The 14,741-nt window shown below is 36.4% G+C and overlaps 1 protein-coding gene across 50 annotated transcripts in view; it reads right to left on the reverse strand.

The window, feature by feature from the left end:
- The window catches only part of EPB41 (erythrocyte membrane protein band 4.1), a 231,799-nt gene that overhangs the window by 42,205 nt on the left and 174,853 nt on the right, over positions 1–14,741 (reverse strand). For 8 of the 50 annotated variants that reach the window (XM_070078940.1, XM_070078913.1, XM_070078939.1 and 5 more), the window contains exons 13-16: positions 14,260–14,316; positions 14,057–14,098; positions 13,096–13,158; positions 7,440–7,616 (exon numbers count right to left, since the gene is read on the reverse strand). In XM_070078940.1, coding sequence (XP_069935041.1) covers positions 7,440–7,616; positions 13,096–13,158; positions 14,057–14,098; positions 14,260–14,316 — 339 coding nt within the window. Of the gene's footprint in view, positions 1–5,445; positions 5,497–7,439; positions 7,617–13,095; positions 13,159–14,056; positions 14,099–14,259; positions 14,317–14,741 lie in introns of all 50 variants that reach the window. The other 42 variants (XM_070078923.1, XM_070078947.1, XM_070078921.1 and 39 more) reach the window with 12 other exon arrangements.

The raw sequence follows: 14,741 nt of genomic DNA on the forward strand, positions 1-14,741 counted from the left end.
ACAGCAGCAAATGAGGGCAGCCTTACTAACACTATCCACTGCATAGAAGAGGCAGAGGTAGGGTAATCCCACCTGCCATGCAAAAGGGAAAGTAAGGAGTTGTCTTAGTTTCTAGTGACAAAATGATAAACAACAGGGGTAGTTTGAAGGTAATGAAAAAATGTGAAATTTCTCAAAGCTGTAGAGAATGCTGTAAAGAAGTTTGGGATTTTAGAATTTCTATGAAGAATAGTATAGGGGAAGGCAACTTTGTAGAGATGTTCAATACATCTTTACTATATTCAAAACCTTTGGCACACACATACACACACAAAAACAACGAGAAAGTGTCTCATCTTACTTCTGCCTTTTCTGTTTTATTTTGAATATACATAACCACTAGGTAAACCACAAGTTATCATATTTGATTGTTAATATTGCCTAAAAATAAGTGAACTTCTAATGTCTGGTGTGTCCTACAAGATATATTACAGAAGAAACTTAGGAAAGTAGGCGAAAGTGTTAGAAAGCTTATATCCAAAGAAATTTCACAGTAAAATTTGTAATAGTATTTAATAGAAAGTGACCTAGTTTCTAGGATAACAAAAGGAAATCTACTCCACAGACCATCCCCAGTCAAATCTTAGTCCACAGAGTCAGAATATTGTCCCTCCAAAGCTTTTTTCAAAGATGTAAACAAGTACAAAACTGATCCATGCAAACAGAATCTCCTTCCTATTCCAAGGGTTGGCGTATAAGGAAATGGCTAAAAGACAGGTCTAAAATATAGATGCTGGGTTTATTTTCAAGTATGGCCCATTTTAAGCATACTAATTGGATAAGACAAATTTATTAAGAGTAAGATTACTTTGGAAAGATATTTTTAACCTTAGTTTTAAATGCTTGGTTAAATATCAAAAGTGAGTAGATGGAAATAAATATAACTATCTAATTGCTTTCTTTGAAACAAAAAAATTCCAGGAAGTTAATGTGTGTCTGTTTTTTAACTTCCATCTTCCTAGTCCCTAAAAGACCAAAATGGAATGACAACCAGAGCCTCTGGAATCTGGAACATGGTACAGATTAATTCTCATGAGGTAGGTTTATTTCCACATTCCCAAGTGGAAATCTGGGCACCAGTGGTTAAGTGAACAATTCATAGTTACTCTAGAAATGATTAACAGCAAAACCAATACATACATCTAGGACTTTACATTGGTCTGCCTTGATACCTATAGTTCAAATTGCTTTTAATTCATCAACCTGACATTAAGACGCTGAACCAGAATAAAAACACACAGAAAATGGTATTTGGCACAGCAGTTAAGACACTGGGATGCCCGCTAGCCATTTTGGAGTGCCTGGGTTTGAGCATCAGTTTGCTCTCTGTTCCAAACTCCTGCTATTGCATATCCCTGGAGGCTTAAGTACTTGGATCTGCTACCCAGGTAGGAGACCTGGATTGAGTTCAGGCTTCTGGGTTTAGATTGGCCTAGTCCCAGCTGTTGTAGGCTTTTGGGGAGTAAACAAGTGGACAGAAGACCTCTCTATGTCTCTCTCAACTAAAAATAAATAAACAAATCACATTTAAAAAGCAATGTACAGTTATTTGGATCTGCCTCTGGGACTGAGAATGGAATGAGGAAGGCGAAGAAAACCAAGACTATTTACAGCTTTATGTTACAAATACTGGCAGCATTAACGTTAGGTAAAACAAAGCTGGAATATCCAGCATTTTTTTTCTCTGATCACTGTGATTTGTGTGTCTTTTGAGACTGCACTGGTCAGTTTCATCCAATAGAAGAGCTTGACCATTTTCCTCTTAACATTTTTATCCTATTAATAGAAGAAATGGCCTCTCATTTGACTATCAGGATCTCTGAGGAGTCTTGCTGTATTTCAGAAAACTGAAAGGTATCACTGTCTTATATCTGAACTTTTAATGGACTTGGAATAACTCCAATACAAAGTGAAACAAAATTCAAGATGAAGTTTACAATTATAATTAATAAAAAAGCTGTGTACAAGGATGAAAACTGGAAATTCAGGAAATATAATCTGAAACAGTTATAAAAGTATCAATAAATTCCTAAGATTATCTCATCTTTAATTCCTTAAAAAAGATTTTAAATAATCTAACCAATGCTATCCTGTCATTTGTTACTTCATTAAAGGAAGCTCTTGTATCCATTTCACAGATAAAGGGGAACACTTATAGCTGTGCAATATCTCAGGTTGATTTGAGGTCTCTCTTCTTATATGCATTAATCAATAATATGCTTATTTACAAAAGAGTTGTTATAAGTACACATAGTCTGCAACATGAAACATGTGCATGCATACAGATTTTTAAATTTAACCTGGCCCTTGCTTCTTTTCCTATTTTTTGGGGGAAAGTTTATAATCTCAGAGTAACCATTTTCAAGAAATACCAGAGGATTATTTCTGCGTGCTTCCAGAGACAACAGAACATGGTGGATGTTGAAGGAGAAAAGAGTCTTGGCTGGCTTTACTGTTCTCTCTCTCTCTCTTTTTTTTTTTTTTTTTTTTGCTCTAATAAACCATCTTCTCAAAACCAAAAAGTCTTGTTTAGAAGTTTCATCAACTGAAAAGCATTGAGAAGTAAAACAAAGTACAATAATCTCAGTTTGATAACCCTATAAACTCAGATTTCAAAACAAATATTAGTGACATTAACCAAAACATCCATACTGGTACATTCAAAAGCCATTTTAAAAAGCTACATGCAAGTTTTCATCAATAATCAAGTAAAAAAGTAACAGGTTAGGCAGCTTAGTTGTGTTCTCAAGAGACAGTGTTCATATTTACTTCAGGGAAGACTTATAAATCCACATGCAAACAGAGAACACATATTTGTCACAACAGAACTTCAGCTCACAAAGCCATTGTTTAAAAACAATAGATTTCAACACAAGTGCAAGAACAAACAGATCTGAAGTGTATCAGGAAAACAAAGTATATCAATATATATTTTAAGCTTTTCATAATGGCTAACTATTGCTTCTAGCAAAATTACTTATGCTGTTAAGAAGTAACAGTATTTTAATTCGGAGAAGGGTTTGTTTATGTACAGATGTTGAATAAAGCTGTATTCTAGGACTTTTAAAGACAGTCTGGAAAATGCAGCCCTGGCTGGAGGCTAAGGGACACCAGCACCATTTTCCTTCCACCCTAACGACCCTCTACTTACGAGACGATGGCATTTAACCTTTGCAGATCTTTCTAACCAAGCAGGATAAAGTCATCTGTCCCTATACAGATTAGAAACACTCAGAAAAAGGCCACAGAAGTCAAAAGCCCTTTTCCAGAAAAGGCCTTTGTATTTACTGCTCTGATATTCAAAGAAAAGGAGTAGTTACGGATTTGTAGATTAAACGTTACCACGTTACCATTTTAAGGCTTTTGAAAAGTTAGTAAGTTGATTTTTTTTTTCTTAAACTATGGAGCCCATGCCACACAAATGACTACAGGAGGTTAGGAAAGCACTCTATCAATGTTTCGGGAGAGTATCCTGGTTTGTGTGAGACATAGGAGAGGAGGACATAGCGACAGTAAACAGTAAGAACATGCAGGATAAAAGTTAAAGCTTTTCGGAAAAGAACCAACCTGTCAAATGCCTAAATCTAATTTCTTTAAATTTGTTAAACTTCAGTGCAGCAAAGCTGGCTTGGGCCATCTATTACTACTCTTCTGTGCCCTGCAGTACGTACTCTACAAAGCGTAACATTTAATTAACAGAAAAATGATCACAGGAGCTCCCTTACGACAGTGAACTACCAGAGAGTATCATACAGGAGATACACAGTGGAAGTCAAGGACAAAAGTTCCATGGTTTTAGCGTTGATATTTCAGACGCACACCCTGTTTTCCGATCACAGAAAGACCAGCCACCAAACAGCCAATGCAAGGACCACAAGAAAAGACATCACGAAAGGAATACGAGGAGATGGGAAGGTGCTAAAGTGGAGGTGGCACTTTCTGAGAGGCTTGTGATCCTCGGGGATTGGAATGGAAACCTTGGGAAGAATCTCTTCATTTTCTTGCTGGGGCAAGGCTCTCTCAGGAGGTCTCTCTTGCCTTTTAATTTTCTCTTCACCCTGTACTAACAGAGCACGTTCCTGTGTCTGCTTTCACGGTAGAAGATCAAGAAAGACAGAGAAAGATGAACAAAATGACAGATGGAAAATGCTCAAAAATGATACTTGGGGATGTGCAAAGGATTTGGAAAGATCTTTTGGACATTCTTTATTTTAGTTTTACTTTTCTTTGGCAATTTATCTTGGCAAAGTTTCTGTAACACAACAGGATAATTTTTTGAATGAGTAAACAATAGAACTCCTAAAAGTTCAAAGAGCCACTGGATTTCCTTAGTTATATTATTTATTCCTCCTTTGAGGATATGCATACGTGAATTTGGGGTCATTTTTCGTTGCTTTGGTGCTATCAATTACTAATCAGTTGGGCAAAACCAGTAATGAAGCATTCTTCTTGCCATCAGAAAAGTTACTTTTATTACAAATAGAATGGCAGAATATAAGAAGTAATCTTCATGTCTCTTAATATAGGCTTAAAAAATTGCAACAATTCAGTATGGTACTTAGCTTTTGTGCAAGGGATTAAAAATTTAAATTTAAAAATTTTAAATATTTTAAAGATTGCAAAAGAAAACAAAAGGCATAAAAGTTCTTGTGTGCCTCCAATGTCTAACAAAAAAGAGAAAAATGAAACCCACCAACAATTGCAAATTCTCTTTCCATTTCTTTCAGAGTCATGATTAAAAATAGTAACATTAAGGTGAAGGTTTATATATTACATTAAGCAAATAATTTTGACATTTTTAAGGAAAGTTTTTTCTTGCAATTGTCCAATTGAGAAGTTGTTCTCCTCCTGCAATTTCTGTATTCTGCTTTCCACAGTCAAGACAGTTGTTATCTATGAAAGGAAAAACTTGGCTTTAAGTTCTCTCAGTTGAGCTAGTCTTCTCTGATCAGTTTGGAAGTTCAACACTGGTTCTTTGCACACCCCTAAGTGATATGTATCAGGGAGAAAGTAGCTAGGGGACTGGTCAGCAAAAGGAAAAAAGGAAAAGAAAGGATGCAAAATTATAATGATATTTAAAATAAAAAGGGAGAAGAAAGACAACATAAAAAGAATAGGGTATAATTAAATTCATTTTCTCTCTGAATACATATTTATATCTTCATGCAGCTTTCAACCAGCCATGCGCCAAAATAAGCAAATTGAAAGCTGCAAAAGCTGCAGCCATGAGGTGTTATATGTTAGGCCAAAAGGTTGTGGGTGTGAATTGTCTAGGATAGCCAAAAAAAAAAAAAAAAAAAAAAAGATCATTTAGCGGCTGTTGTCCGGTTCTGGGGGGTTATCTGCTTAGTGCCATGACAAGAGCAAATTCTGGTTGAGAAGCACAAGTCATAACAGCAGCTTTACCTCTGGCCCACCAACCTTTCTTTCCGAGGGAAGGATAGAGGTTTTCTTCACCTGGTCATACACAAATTATAAAATTCAGTTGCCTCACATGCAACAATGCTGTCAAAGGTGGAAGAGGTATCCCCAGAGAACAGAAATAGTATCCTAATTACTTAAAAAAGGTAAAAAATGCCAGAAAGTAGAATTATCCCAACACAAAAGATCATAACAGTAATTACTATTTATTCCATTATTCATTTATGGGGTAATAAATGTAAACACAGAGCTAAAATTATTCTATTATTACCCAAGGTGCTAATTTAGTTTATAAAAAGTCATTTCTTTAAAAATCCACAGAATGATATCACCATTCCCCAAATCAGTCCTCAGATGGTTTCTGTTAAAAGGCCTAACATATTTTCTGGAAATGGAGACTGATTCAAATTTATCCAAGAGAGTACAAAGTCATTTTTTCAAAGTAGCTGAGCATCTTTTACCACTTGTAGAGAGTCATAGAACTTTTACAATTTGTAGGTAGGGTTAATCAGGTGAGATAGCAACAAGGCATTTTCTCAAAGTCATAGGCTCACAGGATCCTGGAGTTAGCAAGGACATTAATCATCTACTCTATAAACTAAGACTGACAAGATAAATGATATGTTAAGAATCATTCAGCGAGGCTTGGATTAGCCATATCCTCACAGGCAAATGAAGCTACAGTGACTACTAGGCCCTTTATGGCTCTTACCACCAGACACATATCAAAATGAATTATCTGCCTGGCACTGAGAGTGGTCTCACCCAGAAGACAGAGTTATTGCTACAGTTCAGGGTATGCACTCTAGATTTAGAACACAAAGCCAGTGTCCATTTTATTCCGGGAATGGTGGCTGAGAGGACAGGAAGTAGGAATGGCATTTGATCATTCTGGTAACTATTTAGCTGTCTGTTGTCCAAGTATTCTCTAGCATTACTTGTGAAATGAATTTAACTCAGGAAAATTGCTAACCAATTTTATAATACTTTAAAAGTACAAAAAATATACTTTGTGGGCCAACTTTATCACTTTCTCCAGTTCCAGAAACTAAACAATAATTTGGATAGTTTACCATGAATTCTGAAAAATGAAAAAAATCAGCTTTTAAATTATGAAGGTAACACTTTACCTTTCTTAACTAGAACTGCTATCACTTAGGGGGAAAATAAGTATGATTTAAAAATCATTGTAAACACTGAGTCATTGTGAGCATTTTTATAACTATTTCACCTGTACTGGATAAAGATTTTTGGATATATGTTCATGGCAACTTTTAAGATATTTTCATTAAATAGATTCATTGACTCAGGTGTAGTATTGCTAAAATAAGTAATGACAACAATGACAAATAAAAGTCCCTGAAAGACACTTCAGGCCTGCTCTAATTATGAGTATCTCATGAAACGGTGTATTAAAACTTTCATATTACTTATAAAGATAAAAATAAACTATCTTTTTTTTTCTAATATAAAAATACATTTATTAATACTTGATGTTCTGGATCTTCTAGCTTAGTGGTCTTCTTGGTTTATTATATAATTGTGGGTAATCATTTCAGACATTCCTAAGTTGTGCAAATATTCAAATAAAGTTTTCAAAAAAATGCTAATCCTTTTCCAATTTTGGTCTTACTAAATTTAGTAAACTTTCTGGTCCTGGAAGGCACAGTTTGAATATAAACAAAGTTCTATTGGCTGCTGGTCAACTTATAAACACACACTAGGCCAGAAGCACGCAGCTCAGAATGTTCTCAGAGCCTGACCATCTACTGGTAACTCTGAATGGCTCCCATAATTGGACTGGGTAGCCTACATGATTTAAAAAACATGTGTTTGATTATGAATGCCTTAAAGCTACAATGAATAAGGAATCAAAGCTGTATTTCAACTCCAAACTTTTTCTTAGATGCAGAATGTTAATATACAAAAACATTTACTCCATTCATTCTCACATTTGGTCTTGTAGACAAAATACTCACTCCTTCTCCTGTAGGGATTTGTCCATTGATGTTAAGAGTTCGGAAAGGTGAATGAGTAGATAAGCGCTTATCCCATTCACTAGGCCGTGGTTCCGGTACAGATTCCATGAAATTCTTTTTCAGCTCACTGATGCTGGCATGATGTTTTTTGATCTCTTCTTGACTCTTATCTAAATCCTACAGTTGAAAGGACACAGATGTAAAATAATAAATAATCAGCACAAAAAACACACCAAGGGCAACCCATCAGAGACTGGGTACTGGAAGAAAACATACCACATCCAGGATAGATGTTACTAGTCCATAAAGTGCATTCAAATTGTAAATATACAACATGGTCTATTTGTTTGTTTTTTTATTAAAACAAGGTTCTTTCCTTGGAATCAGTGAAGCATCAGAACCCCACAGCTCTTAGCAGTTATATAACCCATAAAGAGCTTGCTTCTTAATTTTATGACACTTCTAAAATGATGAAGTACCAGATCTCCAAGTCCTCATCCCCAGAAGGTAATCCTACAACTCAGTTGGCCTCGGCTGGACAGGAACCAATTTAGATTCATCTCAGGCAGGATGGAGACAGTGACAGATAGAGAAACTGCTAGGGGGGCCGGTGCTGTGGCACAGCAGGTTATCACCCTGGCCTGCAGTGTCAGCATCCCATATGGGTGCCAGTTCAAGTCCCAGCTGCTCCACTTCTGATCCAGCTCTCTGCTATGGCCTGGGAAAGCAGTGGAAGATGGCCTGGGTTCTTGGGCCCTTGCACCCATATGTGAGACCTGGAAGAAGCTCCTGGCTCCTGGCTTCAGATCGGCACAGTTCTGGCCATTGTGGCCTTCTGGGGAGTGAACTAGCGAATGGAAGACCTCTCCCTCTCTCCCTCTCTCCCTCTCTCTCTGCCTCTGCCTATCTGTAACTCTGCTTTTCAAATAAACTAATAAAATATTAAAAAACGAGCTAATTCCAGCACACCACTGGATTATTGCTACTTAAAAAAAAAAAAAGAATTTGTTACTGAAATTTATAGTTAAAGCCTCCATAGCAGGTTGTTACTACTTTCAGAAAAATTACTCAGGGGTATGAAATACAATCAGATTTTGTTGTTGTTGGCTGTTGTTAATAGTATTCACACAAACTAAAAGCCTTATATTTTCCAGCTTTTAACAGCTTCATCTCATCCCTCACTATAAACCAAAATAGGGGCATTCTTTCTATGGACTACAGTGAGTTAACAAGAGTTTACCAAATATTTTATATGTCTCCTTGACAATGTAAAATAATTCCATTGTTCCAGCAGATTTGAATATTGGGTTCCTAAAGGTAGGGGCAGGCTCTTACAGGGGACATTCCAGGGAGAAATGATCAAAACTAAGGATAATGAAGCATGAGCTAGAAGTATATTCAGGTTTATATGAAAAGAGGTAAATAACAACTTTCAAAAAGAAGATGACAAAAATAATCTGGCAAATATAACTTGATGACAAAAACTTGAAGTTTCTATTCCAGCAATACTTACACTCAAAAAGATATGTGCTTGGGATCAAAATACGTGGAGCCCATCATTTTATGACTGCAAAAGAATCTGTTTATGTATCAAAGCAGTTCTGTGTCCAAGAAAATCATAATGCTAAATATATTTCCTAATATGCTGTGAATGTTAGTATTTTTTCCTTGGCTCTGTGGGAAACAGTTTAATTTCGGGTGGTGGTGGTGAAACCTTAGCACTGATTTAAATCAAAATTTGTCTAAAAGTTTTTTATAAGGGCAATATATGCTTCAACTAAATAAAACTGCTTCAAAAGCAGTATCAAAAGCGAAAAAGCATAGGAAAAAGAACAAGTAAGACAAACTATAACTTTGATTTTGGAGGTATACATTCAGATAATGCATTTATTAGTGTATTCTTTATATGTTGCAAGACTGAACCATGTATATTTGCTTTGAGATTAGTCAAAAAAAAAAAAAAAAAAAAACTAACCCAAAAAGGGCAATCCTGTAGCTCCCCCATAAGAGCACCTCTGGTTTGTTGGGATGAAATGCATTTTGGGAATACAGGAATACAAGTTTGCACTTTTATTTTAGCTGAAAGCAAGATGAGCATAACTACTAGCTAAAGAAAAGCATGAACAAGCTCACTCAGACTCAGCTCTGGGCCAAGCAGCTGGGACCTACCAGGCATGTAAGGACCCATGATCCAGCTCCTGACTGGAAATTAAATCTGTTTGGGTCAAGACCAATTTAACACATTGGAGAAAGTTAAAAGTGTGAATGAGCAAACAAAAATGAGCAAGAGGCACTGTGGAGAAACCACATAACTCTCTCCTGAGCTGGTCTCTTAATAGTGATGAGCATCTTGCCTAGCTATTGACTGGCTTGGAACCTGAGACAATAAATGTTTCAATTAAACAAGTAGCTTCTGAGGGAGCTTTCTCCATCCTTCTTAGCTGGCTTTGTTGGAAACCTGTGGGGGCACAGAATAAAATTAAGATCTCAAAGGGACCTGTTCCAAATAGAATTTGTCATAGACACTTGCTACTGGTACAGGTTCTCTCTGGGAGATGGAGGAGGAGGCGGCAGATCTAAAAATGAACTCGACCTTATTTGTGCCAGAACAAAGCATTAGTGGGGGTGGGGTAGGAGAAGGGAGAGAAGGGATGCTTTAAGGGGAACAAAAACCCTGCTAGAGTGACAGATAACTTGAGAGAACTTCTTTAGTGGAAAAAACCACCTTTTATAACAACTAAAGAATGACAGTCCAATTTTTTGGGCTGTGTTCAGGTTAGACATCTTTTTATGCTTATCATCTTAAATTTTAGCAGCAATCAAACAAAATACGCATTAAATACAAAATGTTCTTTAAAGTCAGTTAGTAGTTTTAGTTTTCAAACACACTCTTATTTAGAAATCCCCTCTCATGGCTGTCAATGAAATGCTGGGGGGGGGGGGGGGACACACCACACAAAGGGATTCATGAGTCTTAGAAGCCATAACACACCTCATGGGACAAATGATAAATATATGATTGGTGCTGTAGGTTCCAGGTAAGAAGAGGCACTGAAGACAGATTAGTCAGGAACTGCATACATGATTAGAACTGGGAGACATAATGTTGCTGAGTAACAGAGATCAACTGACATCTATTATCCTACTCAATCTCTGAAGATGGAATTAATTCAGGTCCAGTGTTGGATATGGGTTAAAACAGAGAGATCCAATTACTAAGTTTGAAATATCCAAGGGGTTAATCCTCCACCTGTGGCGCCAGCATCCCACATGGGCGCAGGTTCTAGTCCCGGCTGCTCCACTTCCAATCCAGCTCTCTGCTATGGCCTGAGAAAGCAGTAGAAGATGGCCCAAGTGCTTGGGCCCCTGCACCCACATGGGAAACCGGGAAGAAGCTCCTGGCTCCTGGCTCTGGATTGGTGCAGCTCCGGCCATTGCAGCCATTTGGGGAGTGAACCAGCAGAAGGAAGACCTTTCTCTCTGTCTCTATCTCTCACTGTCTGTAACTTTACCTCTCAAATAAATAAATAAAAATCTTAAAAAAAAAAAAAAAGAAATATCCAAAGGGCCAGCCTTGGAAAATACATGTTACATGGGACAAATGTATGTAAAACATTTGGCATTATGCCCATCATGTAGTACATGTTTAATAAAGACTGGCCATAATTTTTATTACTTTTATCATAGTACTTTGTGCATAGCAGATTCTCAAAATAGCAAAGATGAGGTTAAGGGACCAGCATGGCTGCATAGTCAGTTCAAGACCCAGCTGCTCTACTTCCTACGCAGTTCCCTGCTAATGTGCCTGGGAATGCAGTGGAAGGTGGCCCAAGTGCTCCTGATTCCTGGCTTCGGTCTGGTCCAGCCCCAGCCATTGTGGCCATTTGGGGAGTGAACCAGTGAATGGAATATCAACCCCTCTCTGTCTCTTCTCTGTAACTCTGTCTTTCAAATAAATAAATCATTCTTTTTTTAAAAAAAGATAAAGTTTTGACAGGATGTCATATATTAAACCAGAGACTTATTTTAAAAAGCTTATTCAAACTTCTAGTTTAATATTTACCACATTTAATCCATGTTTATCTTTCATGTCTCAGCTGAAAAGTTACCCTAAAGATGGGGCCGGCGCTGAGCCATAGCTGGTAAGCTGCCGCCTGCAGTGCCGGCAACCCATTTAGGCACCAGTTGGAGTCCAGGCTGCTCCACTTCCGATCCAGCTCTCTGCTATGGCCTGGGAAATCAGCAGAAGATGGCCTAAGTCTTTGGGCCCCTGCACCCATGTGGGAGATCTGGAAGAAGATCCTGGCTCCTGGCTCGGGATTGCCCCAGTACTGGCCATTGTGGCCATCTGGGGAGTGACAGCAGATAGAAGACCCTTCTCTCTCTCTCTTTGCCTTTCAAATAAATAAATAAAATCTTTTTTTTTTTTAAAGTTACCCTTGTAGAGAGACCTTCCTTGTCCATTTAGAGTAGATCCCCTTTGTAAGCATAGCATACTGTTTATTTCCCATGTACCTTTTATAACAACTTGTAATTATTTTATTGCTCCTTGTTTACCCATTTACTGTTCCTCTTCTCCCTAGTTCCCCCACTGTAAACTTTCAAGGGCAGGAGCCCTTCTTATCATCTTCCTAGATGCTTCTATTTCCTTTATATTTTAGTTAACTCCTTGGTTTAACAGTTTATGCCCACTTCTTTTGGCTTTGTCTTGAGTTTTTAAGATACACAGGTCATCAACTCCTATGTTAGAGTTTTTTTCTGACATGTAAACTAACTTGGCTTGTGTTTTTTCCCTATGTATGGTAACTCCAGTTTCCTTAATTTTTTCTCATAGAGTTCCCTTGCTTTTCTAATTAGTTTTATATTTCTCTAATGTAGAGCCCACAATTAGGTAAAGTATACTAATACAGATCTGGTAAAAATCTGACCACTGATTTCTACAGCAGACAAAATGTTGCTATTTCTGAATGGAAAACAATGTGGTTTAATAGGATTAGATAGATTCCAACTCACCAGTATCATGACTATGGGGAAATGACTTAATTTCTCTAAACTTCAATTTTCTCATCTTTAAAATAATAACCCCTTACTCATAGGCCTGTTTGTCTGATTAGACTATTGTGTCATAGTAACTACTTATTAAATGCTGTGCATCCTTCTTTCTTCTTGAATCACACTTTTGTCCCCTGTCCTTTCTTCTGTTGTTTTTTTGTTATTGCCAGCATTTTAAATCCACTCTGAATATGCTCATTTTTCCTACTTTTCCACACTCTCTCAGTTCATAAAATGAAAAAATAGCGCGAATTTGCTTCTTTGGACATACAGAAGCTTATACACTCGGAAAATTTAAGGAAGTTTTAGCAGTGATGTAGAACTTCCTGAAATTGGATAAAACAATGGAACCATGCAAGGTAGAGGTAGTCCCAATCATATATTTGTTAAGATAAGTATGAGAGATGGAAACTAAAAAGAATCAGAAAGAGAGATGGTTGCGTATCTTCATGTTTACCAACATGCAAAAGCATTTTAAACCTAAAATTCTCTCATGCAATGGCATGCAAAACCAAACATAGCATAGAATGAAGAAAAAGGGATGAGCAAGGAATGCAGAAGATTCCAGGCAACCAACTGAAATAAGCTTCAAGTTCATACAAACCTCCAACATTAAATTGCTATGTCTGATATAAATGTTTTCACCATCTAGTCTCTCTCTCTTTTTCTGTGAAAATGAAAGGGGGGAAAAACAGAAAAGCATAAAAAATTAAAATGTTGTTCTTGCGGGAAAAAACTGCAAATTGGCAAACCAAAAAATATTTAAAATTAAATGTCCGCAGCACAGCATATGCCAACATGAAATGGTCACAGAATCACAAGGACATACAGAGAACACAATTACCATTAGAAAATGCATGACCTTGTTTATAAATGATGAAAGATGGTGATGATGTTATTTAAATAGACAGTGCTCCTGGCTTCATTGGCTTCTTACATAACAAGCTGTTTTATGATCATTTTTGAAATTGAACTGCTTGAATTACCTCAAAATATATGACTTTAAAAATATTTGACTTCACGTACCATGAGTGGAAAAATACTTTTAAAAAATCATTTAGCTTTTGGACATATTTCATGCTTAGTGAAACTGCAGTGTCTAAATTTCTAATACCCTTTTATAAGAAAGATTTAAAGCATTTTATATACAAATATACTACATTCTTCTGTAGTTCAGAAGAATGAGGCACAGAGCAGTCAACCCATAGTTATTAACAAACTGGGAGTTGCTGCTATGATGGTTCTTATGATAAATAGATTTTATAAAGTTTAAACATAAAGGACAGGTTTTGACCCTAATTGAATATTTCATTTTGTTAAAGAAAAGATATTTTCCTAAAGGAATGTTTACTTTAATGAAATACTCCACTATACAGGATAAGATTATAATTTCTTTGATTTATGTATATGTATGCATCTATAGACACACACATATATATGCTATTTGAAAGTAATTTCTGATTAACAGAAATCAATGAAAGAATGGATCACTGTCTGTTTAATGCATTCTAAGTCAGCATGGGTGAAATGGCAATGTAATTTTGTGGAAGTGAAAAATGGCTAACCTTCCTCATTCTTATCAGATCTTCATTTTTTTCTGCAAGCTTCTGTTTTGCCATAATTAAAAAAGAAAGAAAAGTAATAAAATATTGGCTCACTGAAGTTTGTTTGAACCTTCATTTTATAATTTTTTTAAGGTGAAGGGAGAGGGGAAGAAGAAAAATCTGAGGGGCAGAGGGGTAAGGAACAAGTGGCTATTGGCACAAACCTGTGTTTGTTCACCACTTGAGGTGGGTACTGTGACCTCGATGTGGGTTTTTTCCACCTACATTTAAGAAATAAAGTAGTAGAAACATTTCAGGTTAGTAGGTTTCTTTCAGTAGCATTGTTTCCAAATAAGCTGCATCCTTAGGCTGGCTGTGAAACATGCGGATATGTAATCATCAGGATGCAGTCTTATGGTGGGTGTTACAGGGAAGGATCCTGCTCTCAATAGCAATCTGTTAGATCACCATCACATTTTCAAGGCTGAAGAAGTAACATGGATATCCAAATTATCAAAAAAAGAAAATTAAAAGGATTATTCTTATTGATAAAGAAAATATTTTTATATTAACTTATAAAAATCTCATTAAAAATAAAAATTTATTTAATGCTACAGTTCTATGTTCTTATTTTACCTCTTTTTTTGATGATCTGGAAGTATTTTAAATAACATTTAAAAACAATTTACAAATGACAACATCAATT

Source organism: Oryctolagus cuniculus, chromosome 7 (assembly GCF_964237555.1).
Source record: "Oryctolagus cuniculus chromosome 7, mOryCun1.1, whole genome shotgun sequence".
NCBI lineage: Eukaryota > Metazoa > Chordata > Mammalia > Lagomorpha > Leporidae > Oryctolagus > Oryctolagus cuniculus.